General features: G+C 37.3%; 1 protein-coding gene across 2 annotated transcripts in view; it reads right to left on the reverse strand.

Moving 5' to 3' along the window:
- The window catches only part of MED23 (mediator complex subunit 23), a 42,048-nt gene extending 22,860 nt beyond the window's left edge, over nucleotides 1-19,188 (reverse strand). The window contains exons 1-12 of one of the 2 annotated variants that reach the window (XM_029223402.1): nucleotides 18,980-19,188; nucleotides 18,597-18,628; nucleotides 18,351-18,438; nucleotides 15,433-15,557; nucleotides 13,218-13,329; nucleotides 11,682-11,780; nucleotides 11,015-11,116; nucleotides 10,466-10,535; nucleotides 9,073-9,185; nucleotides 7,700-7,795; nucleotides 7,134-7,151; nucleotides 1,867-2,067 (exon numbers count right to left, since the gene is read on the reverse strand). In XM_029223402.1, the coding sequence (XP_029079235.1) occupies nucleotides 1,867-2,067; nucleotides 7,134-7,151; nucleotides 7,700-7,795; nucleotides 9,073-9,185; nucleotides 10,466-10,535; nucleotides 11,015-11,116; nucleotides 11,682-11,780; nucleotides 13,218-13,329; nucleotides 15,433-15,557; nucleotides 18,351-18,438; nucleotides 18,597-18,628; nucleotides 18,980-19,027 (1,104 nt within the window). In that variant the 5' untranslated portion in view covers nucleotides 19,028-19,188. The remainder of the gene's footprint in view (nucleotides 1-1,866; nucleotides 2,068-7,133; nucleotides 7,152-7,699; nucleotides 7,796-9,072; nucleotides 9,186-10,465; nucleotides 10,536-11,014; nucleotides 11,117-11,681; nucleotides 11,781-13,217; nucleotides 13,330-15,432; nucleotides 15,558-18,350; nucleotides 18,439-18,596; nucleotides 18,629-18,979) is intronic. The other variant, XM_029223403.1, reaches the window with a different exon arrangement.
- Between the last annotated feature and the right edge of the window lie 2,369 nt (nucleotides 19,189-21,557).

A 21,557-nucleotide genomic window follows, 5' to 3' on the forward strand; every position in this document is an offset into this window, starting at 1 on the left:
TTTCTAGATTTTTTGATGATGGCCATTCTGACTGGTGTGAGATGATATCTCATTGTAGTTTTGATTTGCATTTCTCTAATGATTAATGATGTTGAGCATTCTTTCATGTGTTTGTTGGCAGTCTGTATATCTTCTTTGGGGAAATGTCTATTTAGGTCTTCTGCCCATTTTTGGATTGGGTTTTTTGTTATTGAGCTGCGTGAGCTGCTTATAAATTTTGGAGATTAATCCTTTGTCAGTTGCTTCATTAGCAAATATTTTCTCCCATTCTGAGGGTTGTCTTTTGGTCTTGTTTATGGTTTCCTTTGCTGTGCAAAAGCTTTGAAGTTTCATTAGGTCCCATTTGTCTATTTTTGTTTTTATTTCCATTTCTCTAGGAGGTGGGTCAAAAAGGATCTTGCTGTGATTTATAGCATCTAACTTTTACATTTACTAATTACTTGTTCTCCACTCAAGGCGCACCCAGCAAAGCCTTTTAAATTATTTTAATATTATATGTTTTCTCCCTGACCTCCAAAACAACTATGCATATCAAAAATTAAATGTTTTAAAACATGATTAAGTCAATAATGTATGCATGAGAATCAAGTTTAATTTGCGAATATTATGAAAAATATTTCATCAAAACACAAGGAGTACTTTATTGTACCAAAAGGATGAAATTTATTGTTTTTAGTCCTCAAGGACTGGTTATCCAACACACTTTTCCTGGTTTCCTGTAGATTATAACAGAAACCAGTGGTGGTGATCGGGGTGGTGGGTAAGTGGTGGTTGAAAGGATTTTAACAACTCTTATGAAAATATTTCCCCCAAATAATCTAGACTATCAAGATGTTATAGATACAACAACACTATTTTATTCCCATTCAATGTGTCCAAAGCCTTATGCCTAAAACCAACCCTTTCCACAACTTACTCTTCCACTCGTATTCCCTGTTTCGGATTCATTGTTGTACTCTTCCATTCACCTGTCTAGGCAGACACCAGTGAGTGATCCTAGATTCCTGTTACTCCCTGTCACCTATCGTCACCAAGTCGTATTCACCTCCCAGCATACCGGGTTTCTGGCTCCTCCTCTCTGTCCTGGTTTAGGTCTTCAGCATCTCTCACCCAGACCACTGCAACAGCTCCCTTACTAATTTCTTTGCTTCTGATTTTGGCTCCATCCATCTCTACATCACTGTCTTCCTACATGTGGTCATTAGCAGTAATTTTTCCAACTTGTATATGATGATGTCATTCCCTTCCTCATTTGCTTCCCAAAGTAAATTTAACTCAGAACAAACACAGGGTCATATAAAGTTCTCCATGTCTGGCCTTACCTTCCTGCTTTCTTCATCTCACCAACACTTTCCCTTTTACATTTTTCTTTCCAGCTATCACACACTTTTGTCCCTTTCCAAATGACCATCTTATTGTTATGGAAACACTTTCCTCTTGGCAAATTTCTACTTGCCTTTCAAGTAATAGTTTCAAGAGCCCTTTGAGAAAGCCATTCCTGATGTCTTTAATAGGGACTATTCTCTCATTCCTATCACAAGGAAACATGCTTCCATTATGTGAACTATAATATTATAATCAAATTGTTTATACTTATATCTTCCCACCGGTAAAGAGCTCTTTGAGGGTACTATACTAGTGCCTTTTCATTTTGTATCTCCTTGTCCTTGCACTGTGAATATGTGGAATGAATAAGTGAATGCAGTTTTTATGGTGACAAGAAAATGAGAAGTTAAGAAACCATAAAGGCACTGAACAAAACAGAAATCAGAGCTCGGAACTTCCGTTCACTAGGTAACATCCACACCAGTCTAAAACATACTAATCAACAGGTAAAGTGGCTCTGACAAAGGGTGTGGTACTTACCTTCTGATGAAGAGAAAGGACCATATGTGGAAAACTTGCAAACTGGAAAAGCACAAAGAAAATGAGCTGACTCGAGAGATGCTGCCAGAGGAGTTGGCTTGTTCCCCCATCATCAAACTTCTCCTCGGTCTCCGATCGCTCCATGGCATAAACCACCAGATCCACCAACTGGTCCTCCAGCACAGGGCAGCGCTGCTTGTGCTGTAGGGCAGAGATTAAATACAGTATTCCAAAAGCCTCCCGGTTAGTTTCAGAAGTTACCAGTTAATGGGCATTAATCGTAACAAGAGGCTGAGAAGCATGGAATGAAGTTGAACTTAGAAAGTTAAGGTTAGATTTAGTCTGTTAAAGCTGCATCATGTTACATTATCATAGAGGACGAGTATCATAAAAAATTATTTTTCAGGTCTCACACAAAACAGCCTTCCCATTAACTTTTGACTTTCACTATAGACATCAGTGTTCCAATATGACAAAGGGCACTACACAGTAGAAAATTTTGTTATTTATTTTTTGAACAAAGATCATTTAAAAGACAAATGAAATGGGGATAACAGAATTAAGCTTGCAATCTAGCTCAAAATATGAAAACCCTGGATTTCCAGGAATTAAATACTATGACAGGAGAGCAAACAAAGCAGTGTGTAATCTATTTATTTAAAAGTAATCACCACATGTTTACACTAACTTTATATACAGAGGTATATCTAAATGGCTTCTAGATTACTCAATGTCTATTTTTCAACGTGTGGTATTGATCTGATACTGAAAGGAAAACTTCCTCTACAAAAAAAAAAAACTTGATCTCAAAGTTAAATCTCTGCTCTTCCCTCTTAGAAGCCAAACATAATGCAGCTTTAATTTTAAATTAGACTATTTTAAAAATCTAAAACAAGAAAAAGAATTGAGTTTAAACACTAAAAATGAAAATGCAACTTCCCTTTCTAGAGGCAAAAAGATTTATGCTTTTTTAAAGTGATTTTAAAAAATGTACTTTTACCAAAAGAAATATGTTGAGCCATATTTTAAGCCATTTTTATACTTTTAATAAAATGTTATATGACTTAATAGCCAGGCAGTTGGAGGCCTTTCTAATGAATACAATACTAACATAGATGCTTTCCCTATAAACTTTAGATGTGATTATTAGTCTTTTGCCATGAAAAAGGGATATGATTTCCTTAAATTTAGGGGAAAAATGCAAAATGGGGACAAATTTGGAAAAAAACAAAACATAATGAAGAGCATCCCCTCTTTTGCATGCTTTCTGCCAGCTCCAAACTTGTAAAGCTCCAATATAGCTGCACTTTCTTAAAGCATGCAAATAAAACAAACATCTATCCAAAACAGTAAGCATCAATGGTTGTTTCATATTTTTTCCAAGAACACAATGCCATGATCACAGTTCAATCACATTACAGGTTTACGAAGAGCAATATTAACACCACCAGTTGGGACTACAGTACTTTTCCTCCAAATGTAATTATCATTATGAAGCAGAGCAAAGTGCAACAGACAACACTACAAACTATTTCTTAAATCAGCATGCACAACTACTGTGTACAGGGCTTGAAATTCACTAGTTCTGCCAACCACCAACAACCTAAGAAATGTGTCAGACAACACAAATTTAGAGCGAGATCATTCAAAGTACACAAGAGTCAGAAAAATTTGTGAAAAGAAGTAAAGCCAGAATTTCCAGTAGGAATTTTTCTTCAGTGATGGGAATTTGCTGCTAGTTGGAAACGAACCAATTTGTCATCTATTCCTCCATCCATGATGGTCTTCCATCAGTCTGCTTCAGGAAAAAAGAATAAACTAAACAAAATTGGTGTTTAGCACCTGGGTCATTTTTGAGTTTCCCTTATTAGTATTAGCTATTTGTTTCAGAGAACTGGATTTTTACCTACATATTTTTAGGACTGCAGTGATTGATGGTCATATAGTTAATGATTTAGAGGAAAACCAAAAATATTAAGATTTTGGCAAAGTAAGAACAACTAGGAAATTTACAGTCAAAGCTGATAAGCTTTCAGTATACACCATGACTCAAGACTACCCCCAGATTTTCTGTTAACAATTAAATCAGTCAGGAATCTCTATGGCACCAAATGCACTGGTTGGTCTGAGGGTAGCAGAACATCTATCAGAATGAACTCTATATTTCCCAGATGTTTTTGGTTAAATCCAAGGATAGTTCTCACACCAAGTTTAGGGATAGCTTACACATGTTCCTTTTTTTACTCGCCAATTTTAATAATACCAAAAAAAAAAAAAAAGAGGGAAAAGTCTGGAATATAAAATGATCTGTGCTACTAACTACTTTAGAATAAGTTTTGCTTTAGTTTTCAACTGCTAAAAGATAATTACATTAAAATTAAGATTCTCCACCACATAAGTTTTATAAAGTGGAAGAAATGAAAATTCGTAAATCAGTTTAATGATCTGTGAATAAAGGCTAATTATCAGTCATAGGGTGTGATAATTCTGGTAGCCAATGGATGCTATGTCTATGGCTATTCACAACTTGCTGAAAGCTTTCATAAATTTAAGTCTTAAGATATAGGCATACAAATTGAATTAGTTTACATCATATGTATATGTATGTTTAGTTAAAGCCTGTGTTAACAATAAGAATCTAAATTCAGTATTTTAACAATGCAATTTCTGCATAACAGCTCAAACTGTATCGGAAATTTGTATAAATTTTCAGTTTTGGTAAATGCTGAAAATCAGGCACAAGGAATTAACAGAAACATTAACATTAAGCCCCACCCATGCCCTGATTTTTTCCCACCACTATTTAAAATGGCAAATGATAAGGCTTTCCGTCTTAGTAAGCATATCCTATATTAAGTGGCTCCTGACATTTTCATGTAAGTTTTGGTACTGCTTATGTGGTGCAATTTTAACATATTGTACTTAGGTGGGCGTAAGTTAACTTAAAATCATTATTTCAGTGCTAGAAATCAATTTTAAAGCAGTATCTATTTAGGACAGGTTGGGAAGAAAAATCCCATCGTATGTCATTTATCATATTCTCTACCAATCAGAACTGGAGTCCCACGCCAGTTAATACCACTTTCAATGGTGCCTTTTAAGGATAAACTGAGTGATCAGTCTAGTACTTCACTGTCTCAGGGCAGCCAGAGTTCATATACCACCACAAAAGAGCTTGAGGAGTGAATCTGTTTTGTCATGCTCTTATTCAGTACAAAGAATACAAACTCTTGTGCAAATACACAAAACAGGATTCTTACACTGTGAACACTACCTTGCTGGTCACAGAACTGGGCTATTTATGACCTTCTGAATGCAACCAATTTTAGGATAAAATACCATAGCCCAATTCCTACTGGAAAATGCAATATGGACAGCTCTTAAAAGGTTTCAAAGCTTTAAGTAAATTATTGCATTGCTAGAGAGAGGACAAGAAAGTATAGTGCAGGATATAGTTCTGTAATGATAAAAGATGTGATGAGATAACTTGTTTATTTTTAATCATATGCTTCTTATACAGTGTGCTCTCATTGTCCACCCTACTCTCCAGGTGGTAAAAATAATATACCAAGTCAATGCAGCATATATCTTACAAGTGCGCTCACTACAGTTTTCTCCCAAAACAATTAATGATGAATTGTGAACTTTTGACAATGTTTACACTACAGTGAGATCAATATTAATAATGTTCTGTCAGCATTTCCATTATAAACTTTATTTTTTACGGATTTATGTCTTAGTCATAAACTTTTTTTAGGTTGAAACTTGTTACTGAAAGGATCAGATCAGAAACACCCTTCTCTAAATTTTGTCAATTTCTAGTTTGAGAAGAGCTGCCCCCCAAAAGCAAAAAGCTAAGGATGGCTAAGGATATCTGGGGGAAGAAGGTACTTGCAGCTCAAATTACCATGGGTACATTTATTCATCAAACTGCAAAAAGAAACTGAGTCAAGTATGCCTTAAAGTGCACTGCAAAAATTAGTTTTAAGACATAGCATGAAGCATTCTTTCAAGGTTCACTGAATACTTACCTCTAACTCAAGTGAAAGCTGATCAGAGTTAAAGACTTGGTGTTTAAGATGTTACATTGACAGGTTATGTAAGGTTAACTGTCAGATACTGTGGTGTGAAGCAGTTTCAGTTTCACATGAACAAAGGCTTGTCCAAACAAGGAGACTTGGTAAATTTTTCAGAAGAAAAAACTTAAAATAATAAAAGAGATACTGCTACTAGGGTGAGGTTTGGCATGCAAAGTTTCAACACTGAGCAAGTTTTATGGCCAAGCTATATGTCCTTAAAAATAGGGCTTTATAAATGGAAGCACTGGCACAACCTTCACTATAGTATTGCAAACAGCAACGCTATTTTATATAACCTAGACAAGAATGTCTTTTTAAAATCAAAAAGCTGGTCTATTTTAATATGTTGGGCTCAAAAATTTTTAACAAAAATAATGAGAACCACTATTTTGCTTAAAATCTCAAAGGTGAAAAGTCCTGGAACAGACTTGGGACTGTATAAGAGTTTGGTTTATAAAGTTTGGCCATTTCGTGTTCCTCCTGCCACAGGTGGACTTCAGCTGCGAGGCGCTCACTGCAGGAGGAGGACACTTCTGGCAAAGACTGACAAAGAAGGGTGTTTGTCAAGCAGGTGTGGGGTCACCTAAGAGTGTGACATTTCTTAGTCAATCTCCATGTTTCCAAAAAAACTTCCCCATGTAAAGCGTACCACTCCAACTTTTAAAAGTAACATATCTCTGTTAAAGTGCTTTTGTTCTCTTTTTTGTTTTGTTTTTAATTTGTTTTTGTTTTTAGGCAAAGCAACATAAGTATTTTTATTGATGTTGTTGTTTGTTTATGTTTTAATAGTCTGGAAAGATAAAGGCCACCACAAATCTTTCCATCTCTGAAAATTCCACCAGGCTAGCTTTAGCCCTAAAGTATGAAAAACAGTAAAATGGAGTGGGAAGGAAAAACAACCCATCAAAAAAGTGACAGGCTTTATCATGTGCCAGGTGTTGTCTCTTGATTTGATTAAAAAAAAAAGAATATTAAAAAAAAAACAAACACCAAAAACCAAAAACAAAAACAATCCACCAAAAACAACTCTCATATCCCAAGAAGAAATTCATTTTAGTGGCCTTGGTCTCAGCATGGTCCTGCCAATTTCAAGCCCCGACCATACATGTATTCTCTAAATGGAATCAGTGGCTACAAAGCGGCCAGCGTATCGTTAGTCACAATACAACAGTAAGGTTGTGAACATACCTGAGCAATGTTCAAGGTCTAGAGCATTGGAGGATGGGCAGGACAAGACAGGACAGAACAAAAATAAAGGAAGAAAAAAAGAAAAGACAAAACAGTGACTATGAGGCCAGCCTCAAGGAACCCAGAGTCAGCACAAACCCTCCCACATGTTAAACCACCAAAAACAAACACACACCAAAAAGAAAAAAAAAAAAATCAGCAATTGAGGCCATGCTGAAAATACCAAGGGTTATAAAAATAGACACCCAAACAACAAAAAAAGTCAAAAATTATGGTTACGTCATGGGTAGGTTTCTCTGGCAAAAGGTATACTTGAAACTGGCCTTATAGAAAAAAAAGCAATGCAAAATAAACCAATTTTTAAAATATCTCCTTCTTAATTTAAATATTCTTAAAGCAATATATAAATGATAAGAACAATACATTGTTTAATAAACCATATATTAAAAAAAAAAATCACCGAATAGTTCTTAACTGTTTTGCTCAGTTAGCTATAGCAAAGAAAAGAGAAAAGAATAGTGCAGATTCTATGCAGAATTTACTAGGTTTCCAGCACAGTACAGTACCTGCTTATTTAAACCTAGCATATTGCAGACCATATCCCTGGAATAAGGCTGCTCCAAAACATATCTCAACAAAGCAGTCTGTGGTTCAAACAGATCCTTTAAAGAAAATAAAGAAAATTATTGCTTCAAGATCAAAGTTAATGTTAATTCAAATAATTTGAAATTGGGATCAAAAAATCCTCTAAAGGCACTTGTTACCTTCACAGAGTAGGCAGTATCTAGTGGAAAAAAATCATAGGATTTTAGTGCTTACAATTAATCTGTTCCCACCCCTCATTTGATAAATGATGTAACTGAGGTGAAGGGACTTGCCCAAGGTCATAGAGGAAAAGTTAGAAATGGCTTCAGCTACAGTCACGTGGAAGTCTTAAGCATCACTGTAGGGAAAGGATTTTTTTCCCCAGAAATCTTTCTAATCATTCTCCTACAAGTGTAAACATAGACATCATTTCCAAATTTGGAGAGGACTTGATAGCACACGGGTTAAGAGTTCAAATCCTGACTATACTATTTCCTAAATGTGGGGCCTTTTAGTCAAGTTACTACCCCACTCACTGTCTCAGTTTCATCATCTGGATAATGGAAATATTAAGATGATAGTTAAGAATAAAAGTTGTTGCAAAGTAAGCTCTTAAAACAGTGCCTGGCACATAGTAAGTTCACAATAAGTTCCTCTGTTTTCATTATTACTGCTATCATGATTGCAAATTCCATTTAGTTTACCACTTTTTCATCTTCTAAAGTTTTGCTGACTAATATGCCAAGAACCCAGAATTGTCACTTTAGTTGCACTATTTTACACTCCTCACTTTTGGAAAAGTTTCCTAATCACTGTCTATGTCATTTTTGACATGAAAACATTTACATGAAAACTATCTTGCCCTCCCCATACCCTGCTCTGTCACTACTCCAAACCCCAAGATAATAAAATAAATGTCATATTTCATTATAGCTTTATGTCTATATCACATATTTCATTTTATGGATATTTGTGGATTTTTTTCCTTTGAGAAATTTCTACTCTACTTTTGTCCTCCCCTTTGAAAAAAAATCTAACAAATAGGGACACTGCAAATTCATTTTTGGTCCCTGCTTTGTAAAGGAAAAGTGAAAACAAGGAATCAATTAAAAACTTCAATTTTCTAACACCAAGTGCTTTGCCAGGAGTGAACCGTTGGAACATAGACACCTGCAATATCATAAACCACAGGCTGTACTTGGATATTGAAATCATATGATAAACCATAAACTATCTTTCATTAAATATTTACTTCTTCAGTCTATGAAGAGACAGTTTAGCATTACACATCAAACACTCCAGGATGAAGACTCTTAGACGGATCAAGAAAGTTCCATCGTATTTAGTAACATACCTTATCATATGGCAAGAGGCCTTTCAAAGGAAAACGGAGAGTTGCAGGGTCCAATTTCCATGAATTACAAATGGCGCCTGAGTTATTTACAACTGGCAGAAGGCTGCAACGGCCTGTATGCATTACAAAAAAATGTTTCTAAATAAATGTGAACATAGAAATGCCTGGTCCTTCATTCGCTCTACAACTATTTAATGAACATCTATGCTGAACCAGGCACTGGTTAAAAATATGTTTTAATTAGATATAAGTTTGGGAATTTTCTTTGATTATTTTTAGCCCAGATGGTTAAAGACCAATTTGTACAGGCCTTCTAAGCTCACAAATGTTGCATTTGTCCAGGGACAGAGGTCGGCAAGCTACAATCCATGGACAAAATCCGCCTGTTTTTGTAAAGCTGTACTGGAACACTGTTGCTTTTGCACTGTAATGGCAGAGTTGAGTAGTTGCAGCGACTGTATAGCCCACAAAGCCTAAAATATTTGTTATATCACCATTTATAGAAAAAGTTTACAGACGCTTAATCTAGGGTCAACCTGAGTAACTTTAAACATGATGCTCCTAGAAGCCTTAGATGTAGTATATGACCATCAATCAGTTCATGTAACCAAATGCCTGATAAATACTGTCACTGCGATGTCCCACAGGCACCTCAAGTTCAACATAACTTAAACTAAATTCATCATCATCCTTCTCAATCCTCCCATAATTCATTAAATGATGTCAATATCTACTCAGTTACAAAAACTAAAAGCCTAAGAATTATATGTCTAGTGTCTGTTTAGTTTTTGTATTTCCAGTGTCCAGAATAGCACCTGACTCACAGAAAGTGCTAAAAACTTCATCATTGACTAAATCATGTCTATATTCCAGGCTGTTCTGAGGCCACCATGATTTCTAGAAATTATTCAGGAATATGTATGAGCACTGCAAAAACTGCAAATCACGTGCTTATTTTTAAAAGAAAATTCTGAGAATCTAACAAACATGAAAAAATGGAAAACAAAATAAATGAAATACAGAGCAAAGGTGTAAATTGGAATGGGCTGAGAGAGTCAGATAATCGAGGGGCAGATCTACTGCGACTTCCAGTTGCCTAGAGATTCCATGGTGCTTTACTAGCTCTACTAAAAGTTCCCTCTAATCACCAGGAAACACATCTTCTAGAATGGTTCTATCTGAAGCTTAGACCAGTCCAGACAGTTGCTTTTCCTTCCCTGTACTTAACACACAAAGTACCTGAAGCAAGTAAAAGGATATTATTAAGCTCCTAGAGTTATACTAAAATGACAAGTCACCAAGACATGTATAAGATACCAGCCATCAACTTTGTTCAACAGTCAGATCACTAAAGACCAGGTACTATTTAGTATATTTTGAATTATAATCCTACCGCAAATGGAGTTGATCCTTGCTGTGGGCCTGAAGGTGTCCACAAAGTCTGATACCAGGTTTCCAAGTAACTGAAACAAAACAAAACAAAACAGAAGACAAATAAGTATAAAAATAAAATCAAGATTGCTCTGAATACAAGAATCATTTACATAAAATGAGATTATGTAAAGATTTAGTACAATTCCTGGCACATAAAATTACTCAAAGGTTAGTTCTCTTTTGCTTCCTTCCAAACAATTACTGACCAGTTCATTTCTTCCTGAATTAAGCCAGGTCATACCACCATGTTCTTAGCTATTTGATGAAGCTATGTGTATTTCATCACATAATATATAAACTGTCTCAGCAGGACAGCAGAGAAATGAAAGAAATACATATTACGTATTATCTAAGGATAAAGTGTTAAAAGAATAAGCACACACAAAAAATCACATTATTATCTAAGAATAAAGTGATCATTAAAAGAATAAGCACACAAAAAATCAGATTAATATAACGATTTTTAATAAGACTTTCTATTAAAAATTTTAGAAAATATCAAATTTACCCAGTGTGGAAGTTTTCCCTCAGGATATAATTTCCTGATCTCTGTGACTGCAAAATATGCTGGTAATAAACAAGCATTTCTTTCCAAGATATATGCTATAACCTAAGAAAAATAAGAGGGCGATGTTATTATTTTGACTAGTCCCACAGATAAGCCCCTTAAATGCAATAACAACAAGAACTATGGTATTAAGAAGTAGAGATATTACTTCATGGATTCACTGGGCTTAAACTGTAGCATAAAAATTTTGTTTATATGTGAATATCTAAAAATGAAGATTAATAAATAATAAAATGACTGCTGATAGTAAGAAACATTGAAAATGCATCAATTATTGGTAGACTCTAATAGGAAGGCAACAGACTAACAATTCTTGCAACATTAGTTACAAAGCACAAAGATCTTCTAAGTGGTCCATTGATATTAAAATGGTTGAAAATACTTTAATATCAATATTGTTGCTTTCATAGTTAAAAACCATGAATTAATTAAAATATAAAATTTCCCTCTGAAATACAATGAAAGTGAAATAGAACCTTTAAAACACGATTTTTGTAGAAGTAAAGAAATGGAACGTTTTACAAGCTACCGTAAGTTTTAAAAGCACAGAACTATGTAAAACTAGACTTTTTTTAGGATATGATCAATGAATTGCAGACATGTTTACCTCTCTTGCTGCTAGAAGCTGCTGTACAACAGCTGAGCTCACTGTATTGGGAATTGTTAAGGTTTTCTCCAAAATCACTTTTAAGAGATCTCGAACACCCTGATAGAACAAAAAAGTCATAGGTTAAAATATAAAAACGTCCCGGTGCTAGTTAAAACATCTAAAGTTTTCAAGGTTATACACTTGGAAAAAAAATGTTACCCTCAAGGTCACACTTCTGATTTTTTCTGAACCAGAGCTACCATTCAACCTCCTAACATTAACCCAAGAGAAGTGTCATGTTCCAAAGCAGAATTCTAAAGAATGGCTTGCAATATGAATGAAGAAAGTCACTTATAAATAAAAATTAAACTTTCCACACTCTGCTAAGCTTTTTTGACCGTCACAACATTAGAAGAGTTTCTATTACTATGAGGGTCCAAAAAGTTTAATTTGAGCTTAATGGACAGAAATATATTTGAATATAACTTGAAAATACTCTGAAAACATGGACAATAATACAAACTTTCTGGCAGATGACCTTTTCTACTCCTTCCCATTGCATATTCTAACTTTATTCCCCTTTCTCATCATCCATCACATACTTTAATCCCTCAAACTTATCGAATAAGGCCATTCTGTTAACTGGTCATCCATATCTATCACCAGTTGCATTATTTCAGAGCAGAATCTGATACATAGAGAAGAAATTTCATTCCATAGTATAAACAATGTGATCTATCTTATAAAAAAGACAGACAAAACATATATATGAAAGAAATTAGAAACAATTATAAAGCACCATACAAATAAGTACGGAGGTAAAAACTACATATTAATGCTAAGAAAGGTGAAGTAAAGTACAGAGAAAATAATCAGAAAAAGCTTCTTAGAATTAATTCTGTATTAAATCACGATTCAAGCCAATACTTATCAGTTAAGTCATTTTAGATTAGCAAAAATACAGACATAAAGCACAGGGTCAGGTATTGGCAAGTCTTTCAAAAAGGACAATAACAAAAGTGGCTTGAATGAAGGAGAAGCTTCTGCAGCTATGGAGCTCCTGAGATGTATTATGAGACACAATTAGAGACTGTATGCTGTTGTTTTTGGTCAAGAGCAGAGTGCTGAAGACACCAGGTAAGGAAGGAAATGTGTCCAAGGGAGGTCAAGGTGAAGCAGGACTTGCTCCCTTCATCAGCTGAGGCCTGCATCTCTTCTCAGTTCCATACACACCTGCTCTGTGCTTTCATTGGAAAGGGGCCCCAACATCCTAAGATTTGTGGCATGAAGGGACCCAGAGTCTGCTTGGTGACTTCCCTACTTGTCACAGAAATTTACCAGCCACCTGCATTTTTAAGAATGTTGGGAGGGGAGCAGAGAAGCTGTGAGAAACACTGAACAATTTTAAATCCCTTCAGGAGATACAACAAAAAAGGAGATTTTGTAAATGGTTCCACTTCATTTCTCCCATGTGAAATTAAGATATGTACACTGAAAAAGTAATCACACCTAACAACGATTACTTTTTATATTGAATAATTAGGAAAAAAATACCTTGTAATCCACTCCTCCAATTATTTTCCGAACCAGTTTAAATGTTAAGGCCCAAAGCTGTGTTCTTTCCCATTCAAGTGTGTCAGAGTTTATCAGGGATTCACAAACCATCCTAGAAAAAAGGAATACCCATTCCAATTACAAGACAGAATTTTTGCAAGTTCTCTAATAGCCAAGGTCTGTGTACTCTGGATATTATATTTGCCACAGTAAGGTTTTTTTTTTGGCCACGTTGGGTCTTCATTGCTGTGCGCGGGTTTTCTCTAGTTGTGATGAGCAGGCTTCTCATTGCGGTGGCTTCTCTTCTTGCAGAGCACGGGCTCTAAGGCACATGGGCTCAGTAGTTGTGGCGCACGGGCTTAGATCTCCATGGCATGTGGGATCTTCCCAGACCAGGGATTGAACCCATGTCCCCTGTATTGGCAGGCGGATTCTTAACCACTGTGCCACCAGGGAAGTCCCAGTAAGTATTTTTCATAAAGGTACATATTACTCAAGCACACTTTCAAAAAATTACGTATAGTATTTTACATTTTTTACTTATATGAAAGACTAAACACAAAGTAGAACTAAATAATATTAATTACATTATATTTTTACTAGAAAGATATGTACCAAAAGCTATTGGTTAAATATTTACCATTTACCAGTTTGTGGCAAACTGTATTTTTCCAAGATGGCTGCAAGAAGACTTTCGATCCCACATGCTCTTCTAAAATGTGACATTGATACTCCTCCCATGAAAAGTATCAGTGTCATTCTCTACCCCTCAACCTGGGCAGGCCTAATACTGGCAAATGGGATGCTGTATGACTTTCAAGGCAAGGTGGTAAAGCTTCTGCCTAGCCCTCTTATGAATGCTTGCTCTTGGACTCCACTATGCTGTGAGAAAGTCCAGGTTACATGGAGAAGGCACATGTAGGTTCTGGCCAACAGTGCCAGCTGATGTCTCAGATGACAGCCAGGTATCATCCACCAGATATGAATGGGGAAACCTTTGTCATGACTCCAGTCGTAGCCACTATCTGATTGCAGTCACGAGACCTGAGAAAAAACTACATACTACTTGCCCAGTCAAGCACTATAATCATGAATGTTAATAATAAAAGGATTATTATTGTTTTAAGCCACAAAGTATTGAAGTAATTCATCAAGCAGCAAAAGTAAACTGGAACCAACCGAGCAATTCCACTCCTGGGTATATAGCCAAAAAAAAACAAAAACACTAAACTGAAAAGATACATGCACCCCAATGTTCATAGCAGGATTATTTACAATTGCCAAGATATGGAAGCAACCTAAGTGTCCCTCAACAGATGAATGGATAAAAAAGACATGCCATACACACACACACACACACACACACACACACAGTGGAATACTACTCATCAATAAAAAAAGAATGAAACTGTGTCATCTGCAACAACATGGATGGACTTGAAGGGTACTGTGCTAAGTGAAATAAGTCAGACAGAGAAAGACACACACTGTATGATATCACTTATATGTAGAATCTAAAAAATACAATAAACAAACTAGTGAATATAACAAAAACAACAAAAGTTAACTGGAACAAGCTCATCAACGTGAGTGATTTTAGTCTCTGGACTGAAAGGCAAAGTCTGCCTGGTTTTGAGCACCGTAAGTGTACAATTCTAAGAATATTGCATCCTAGAAATTAAAAATGAGATATTACAAAGGATTTCTTGTTGAGCCCAACTTCCTTCTTCATTCCCTCAACCAATTTCTAAACATTAATAAAAAAGTAGATTCTGGGCTTCCCTGGTGGCGCAGTGGTTAAGAATCCTCCTGCCAATACAGGGGACACGGGTTCGAGCCCTGGTCCAGGAAGATCCCACATGCTGCGGAGCAACTAAGTCCGTGCACCACAACTACTGAGCCTGCGCTCCAGAGCCCGTGAGCCACAACTATGGAGCCCGCGAGCCACAACTACTGAGCCCACGTGCCACAACTACTGAAGCCTGGGCGCCCTAGAGCCTGTGCTCCGCAGCAAGAGAAGCCACCGCAATGAGAAGCCCGCGCACAGCAACGAAGAGTAGCCCCCACTCACCGCAACTAGAGGAAGCCCATGCACAGTAACAAAGACCCAATGCAGCCAAAACTAAAATAAATAAAATAAAATAAATAAATTTATAAAAGAAAGAAAGAAAGAAAGAAAATTCTTTAGATTGCTCATATTCACCATTAAACGTACCTGGGTGGAAGAAGACCAGTCTCGACTGCCATTGCTAAGCAGTCATAAAGAAAAGAAATTCTTTTAGGACTATGCTGGCCGTGAATGAATTTAACAATCCACTGGATGCACTGTTCGTGAGATTCCTGGAAAATCAGAAAATGATTATGCTTTAGGTCTAAACTTACATTTTGTAACTAACAAATAGCTAATAGTTCCTGGGAGTATATCAAGACTATGAATGAGATACTCCATTACAAATTCATGGATGGAAACAAATTCTAAAAAAAAAAACTGAAAAAATTCAGATTTAGTACTTGAGTTATAGTAAGCTTAAAATCATACAATTATATAAGCTTCCACCATTTTTACTACATGGCACCTCCAAAAAGAGTACGATTTTATTAACATATTCATGATCAATAGAAAACTCTAGCAAAGATTGTGTACGGCATTGTAAGCAGTGCCCTTAATGGCAGATATAAATATTCCTGTCACTGGGGGAAAAATCCACTATGAATTAGTACAACAGCCTCATGAGAATTTCGTGAGTCTAATTCCTAAGAACCCAATGAGTTATGAATCTAATGACATATCCAATTTCTAGACTTGCAAAACTTTAAATCTGATACAAAAATGTAGTACCCAAATCACAGATTATCTTCTAGGATATCCTCAAGATGTCCTGCTCCTCTGTGCTACCACTGTCCCTGATACACACTTCTACTGTTGAACATATAATGCTGATTTAGAAATACTTATTTTCTTCCCAGCTCCTCCATTAGAATATAAAATTTTCGAAGACAAGGGCTGTGTCTTAACTCATAAAATGTTTAACGAATTATTAAAATACTAAAGTATGTCATAAAGATGTTCAACATCACTCAGAGAAATGCAAAAATAAAACCACACTGAAATAAAATTGCTCCTGTTTTTAGATTGGCAAAGATCAAAAAGTTCAAAGATCAAAAAGTAGATTAACATTCTACTATGAGGCTCTAGGGAACAGATACTCTTATACATTGCTATCGGGAGTATAAATTGGTAAAACCCTTATGGAAAGCTATTAGGCAATTTCTATAAAAACTACACATAGACATACCCTCTGACCCAGCAATACTATAAATTTATTCCGTGTCCCACGCATAAAACTGTTCATTATAGTATTATTTAAAGCGAAAAAAGGTAAGAAGCAACCTGTCAGTTTTTAGGAGACTGGTTAAATAAAGGAAGGTGCAGCCATATAACAGAATATTATGTTGTTATAAGAAAGTAAGAAAGGAAGGCAGAAGTAACTCTTAATGGATTGATGTAGAATTACTTTGAGAATTTAATATTAAGAGGAAAAAAGCAAGGTGCTAATGAACAGTGTACACGGCATATGAACATTCTATAAAAATGATTCTATGCATAAAACACTTCTAGGGGCTTCCCTGGTGGTGCAGTGGTTAAGAATCCACCTGCCAATGCAGGAGACACGGGTTCAAGCCCTGGTCGGGGAAGATCCCACATGCTGCAGAGCAATTAAGCCCCTGCACCACAACTACTAAGCCTGTGCTCTAGAGCCTGCATGCCACATATACTGAAGGCTGTGCACCTAGAGCTCGTGCTCTGCAACAAGAGGAGCAACTGCAATGAGAAGCCCACGCACCGCAACGCAAAGTAGCCCCTGCTCACCCCAACTAGAGAAACCCTGCGCGCAGCAACGAAGACCCAATGCAGCCAAAAATAAATAAATAAAATAAATGTATTAAAAAAAAAAAACTTCTAGAAGGAAACATAAACTGGGAATACTGCTTGCAGACAGAAAAAGAAACAAGCAATTAAGCTAAGAAAGATGGAAGGCAGATTCATCATTGGGTCCAACTTTTGGTCCAACCCTTTGCACTTTGTACCATATGAATATATTATCTATTAGAAAATAATTAGGGTGCTTCCCTGGTGGCGCAGTGGCTAAGAATCCGCCTGCCAAAGCAGGGGACACGGGTTCGAGCCCTGGTCCGGGAAGATCCCACAAGCCGTGGAGCAAGTAAGTGCGTGAGCCACAACTACTGGGCCTGCACTCTAGAGCTCACGAGCCAGAACTACTGAGCGCGTGTGCCACAACTCCTGAAGGCCGCACGCCTAGAGCCCGTGCTCTGCAACAAGAGAAGCCACCGCAATGAGAAGCCCGCGCACCGCGACTAAGAGTAGCCCCCGCTCGCCGCAACTACAGAAAGTCCGCGTGCAGCAATGAAGACCCAACGCAGCCAATAAATAAATAAATAAAGAAAGAAAAAGAAAAAAAATAATTAAAAGTAAAAGAAATTTAAAAAAATGAATATATTGAAACTCTGTGATTCATGTCTGAGTAGCAAGTCTTAACCACCAGCAGCTCAAGTGCAAACAGTTCTCATTTTCCTACCAAAATGCACCATGAGAAGATAAGGTACTATTGGACTATGAGCTCTTCAAGGATCACACACTTTGTCTTTTTCAAGGCTGCATTTTCTGGTGAATGTTCTCTGTTACTAAGTTTTACTGCTCCTTTCCTCAATTTTATTATATCTTTGTATCCTTATTGTGGCATCTTTGTATCAATGCTGGGCCAGTTTCCAGTTCCTAAAAATGGAAAATTTTATCCATTACACTGCCTAACACAGCTGTTTCGAAGTACACCAAACAAATCAGCATAGGATCAAAATGGTTTTATATAATCTAACTTGGGAGAGATTTATAAAAACAACTCACTGTGCTGTTGTCAACCTGATTTTTCAATACAGATTCTCTACTGGAAGAATACAAATTGAAACAAATGGCAATCAGAATTGACAAGTAAAAGATGATGACAATTTTATTTCTCCTTTTCCAGAAAGACCTTAACAGCAACATCAAAGAAAATGTGAAAAAAGAAAGGGTCAAAAATCATCAGCTGAGTGTATTAAAAATGCAGAGCTCACCTGAGAAAGACCACCCCAAAACTGTCTGAAGGCCCCCAGACAGCTAATTAGTTTTGTTTTTTCATCTTCAGGGGTGTCCATAAACATGCTAAAAAACAAAAATAGCATTATTTGCCACTAGTTTTAAAAAGGTAATTCAACATAATCAGAATAGCGGATCTTAAAAACCTCCAAATCAGACCTAAATAAAATCTTACAAAGATACACTCAGGTAAAAACACAAAAATCTGCCATGCATATACTCACCCAGGGAAAGCCTCTTCTATAATTTCCGTTTTCTGTTAAAAAAAAAAAGTAAACGACGTGAATTTTGTTTTTTTAAAAAGGGAGGGGGAGGGGCGTGCCCGAGGAAAATAATACAATGCAACAAGGGCAAGTCACCTTAATCAGCAACGCGCAGAAACAAACAATACCTGCCTGCTTGGCCTGTAACAAAGGGTGTTGTGGATTTCAAAGGAGACTTGGAATTGGACAGCAGTTTGAGAACTGCTCAACCGTTGCACACATACACGGTTTCACAACAAAGAAGAGATGGAGGAGAGGTTGCCCGGGCCAGGTTTCTTGAGTCGTTGCCCGCGAGCCACCCCCTCTCCCAGCCATCGTCCTGGATCCCTGGTCGTTCCACTCACCACCACCTCCTCAAAAATGCTCTGCAGTTGCGTCTCCATCTGGACCATCTCCCCCGCCTTCCTTGGACACCAGGCGCGCTGCCCGGGTCAGGCCCGAGATCCGTCAATGGAGGGGCAGAGGGCCGCAGACGCCTGTAGGAAACCTCAGCTCGTCGGGGTCGGTTTCTTCCCCAAGCGCCCAGCTGAGTCCGTCCCCTGTTTGTTGCAGGGCCCAGCAAACAACCGGAAGCTGCACGGCCCAGCAAACAACCGGAAGCTGCACGGAAGCCGGATCGCTGGGTGTCCTCTGATTACGAAACCCGCAGAAACCAGGGACACAGTCAAATGGTTCCGCCTGTGAAGAAGTGCGGCGCGCGAGCCAGACGAGAGCGCCCCTAAGTGGAACCTCGAGCCTAAGTCACCCCGAGGCCCGGTCGGCTGCAGACCGCCACTTCGCGGCTGAAGCGGGAATTGCTTCTTGCTTGGTGCTGATGCTTTTGCAGGGCGGGAAGAAAACAAGCTTGAGACCCAGGGGCTAGAGCCTGCGGGAAATGCTCCTCTTGCGACCTGGGGCAACCTGATGTCTACGAGCTGCTGACCATCTAGGATTCCGTCAGCAGCCTGGAGCCAGGAATTGAAAGCTCACTTTTCTAGACGACAGGGACAATGCCTTCTCGACTATGGTAACCTCAGTGCCTTGCAGAGTGCCAGAAGCACAGCAGGCTTTCAATGAAGGTTGAAAAGGTGAACGAACGCATCACTACTGATTTTTAATTAAAATAATCGAATAATAATATATACTGTTTTCAGTTATGATCATCAAAAAATAATATTTATCAATTACTAAATACATATAGCCTCTTTGGTGGTGGGTAGGGATGGAGAAGGGTGGCAAAGAGGAAGGTTGATTCAGTGGCATGGTCGGAGCAGATACACTGAGTGGTGTGCCCCCCACCGCTGTATTCTTTGAAGCATCAGTTGACATTTTTGTGGAAACTTGCTCTCATTCTTCAGGCTGATTTAGGTGTCTCTTCTTTGTCTTCATATAACACTTTTGTGTGTAAGTAGTAGAGGACTTCATTTATGGAATATTTATCCACCGTTCCCTCAGTGCTAGACACGGTGTTAGGTATTCACTGAACTGTATTGCAGAGTGTATTTTGCAGAATATCTGAGCTATTATAGAAGGGTGACAGAGCCAGAATTATTAAAATCCAAGTACCCTAGCAACCTATTGTTCTTTTTTGTATGCTAAACAGATTATTTTATTGTGGATTGTCTTCAACCAGATTCACTTCTAAGACAGCTTTCATTTACTAGCAGATTTCCACGTTTCGGCTCTGTGTTTCGAAATTGGTATATTCTCTCTCTTTTTTAACATCTTTATTGGAGTATAATTGCTTTACAATGGTGTGTTAGTTTCTGCTTTATAAGAAAGTGAATCTGCTATACATATACATATATCTCCATATCTCCTCCCTCTTGTATCTCCCTCCCACCCTCCCTACCCCACCCCTCTAGGTGGTCTCAAAGCGCAGAGCTGATCTCCCTGTGCTATGCGGCTGCTTCCCACTAACTATCTATTTTACATTCGGTAGTGTATATATGTCCAGGCCACTCTCTCACTTCGTCCCAGCTTACCCTTCCCCCTCCCCGTGTCCTCAACTCCATTCTCTAGTCTGTGTCTTTATTCCTGTCCTGCCCCTAGGTTCTTCAGAGAAATCGGTATATTCTCAGCAAATGCCAGCTACTCTTTTTTTTTGCCAGCTACTCTTGATATTGGTTATTCTAAATCCTTTGCATTTCCGTATAAATTTTAAAATCAGCTTGTCCATTTTGATCAAAAAATACTGAGATTTTTATTGGGATTAAATTGAATCTATAGTGTAATTTGGAGATAATTGATACCTAAGCAATATTAAATCTTTTAGTCCACAAACAGAGTTGATCTCTCCATGTATTTAGTCTTCTTTTATTTCTTTCAGCAATCTTTTATAGTTTTCAGTGTGCAGATATTACATATCTTCTGTTAAATTTAATCTTATGTATTTTATATGCATTTCGGGGGGATGGTATTTCAAGTAGCATTTTAAAAATTCTGTTTTCCAGTTGTTTATTGCTAACATATGGAAATACAATTGCTCTTTGGATATTGGTCATTAATCCTGTGACCTTGCTCAATTCACTTTTTAGTTCTAGTAGTTTCCCCCCAAGTAGTTTTTTATAGAACCCTTAGAATTGTCTCTGTCCACAATTGGTCGTCTGTAAATAGGACAGTTTTACTTCTTCCTTTTCAACTTACTTCTTCCTTTATTTCTGTTTCATGCTTTACTGTATTGGCTAGGACCTTCATCAGTACAATGTTGAATAGAAGTGGTGAGAACACACACCTTTGCCAAGTTCTTGATCTTAGGGGGAAAACAGCCTTTCATAAAGTCTGATGCTAGCTGTAGGTTTTTCACTGATTTTCATTATCATTTCATTGACACTGTTTGTCAGATTGAGGAAGTTCTTTTCTATTCCTAGTTTACTGGAAGTTTTTATCATGAATAGATATTGAACCTTGTCAAATGTTTCTCTGCCTCTATTGAGATTTTTC

The sequence above is a fragment of the Monodon monoceros genome, unplaced genomic scaffold (genome assembly GCF_005190385.1).
Source record: "Monodon monoceros isolate NGI ecotype Baffin Bay Population unplaced genomic scaffold, NGI_Narwhal_1 Super_Scaffold_15, whole genome shotgun sequence".
Classification (NCBI taxonomy): Eukaryota; Metazoa; Chordata; class Mammalia; order Artiodactyla; family Monodontidae; genus Monodon; species Monodon monoceros.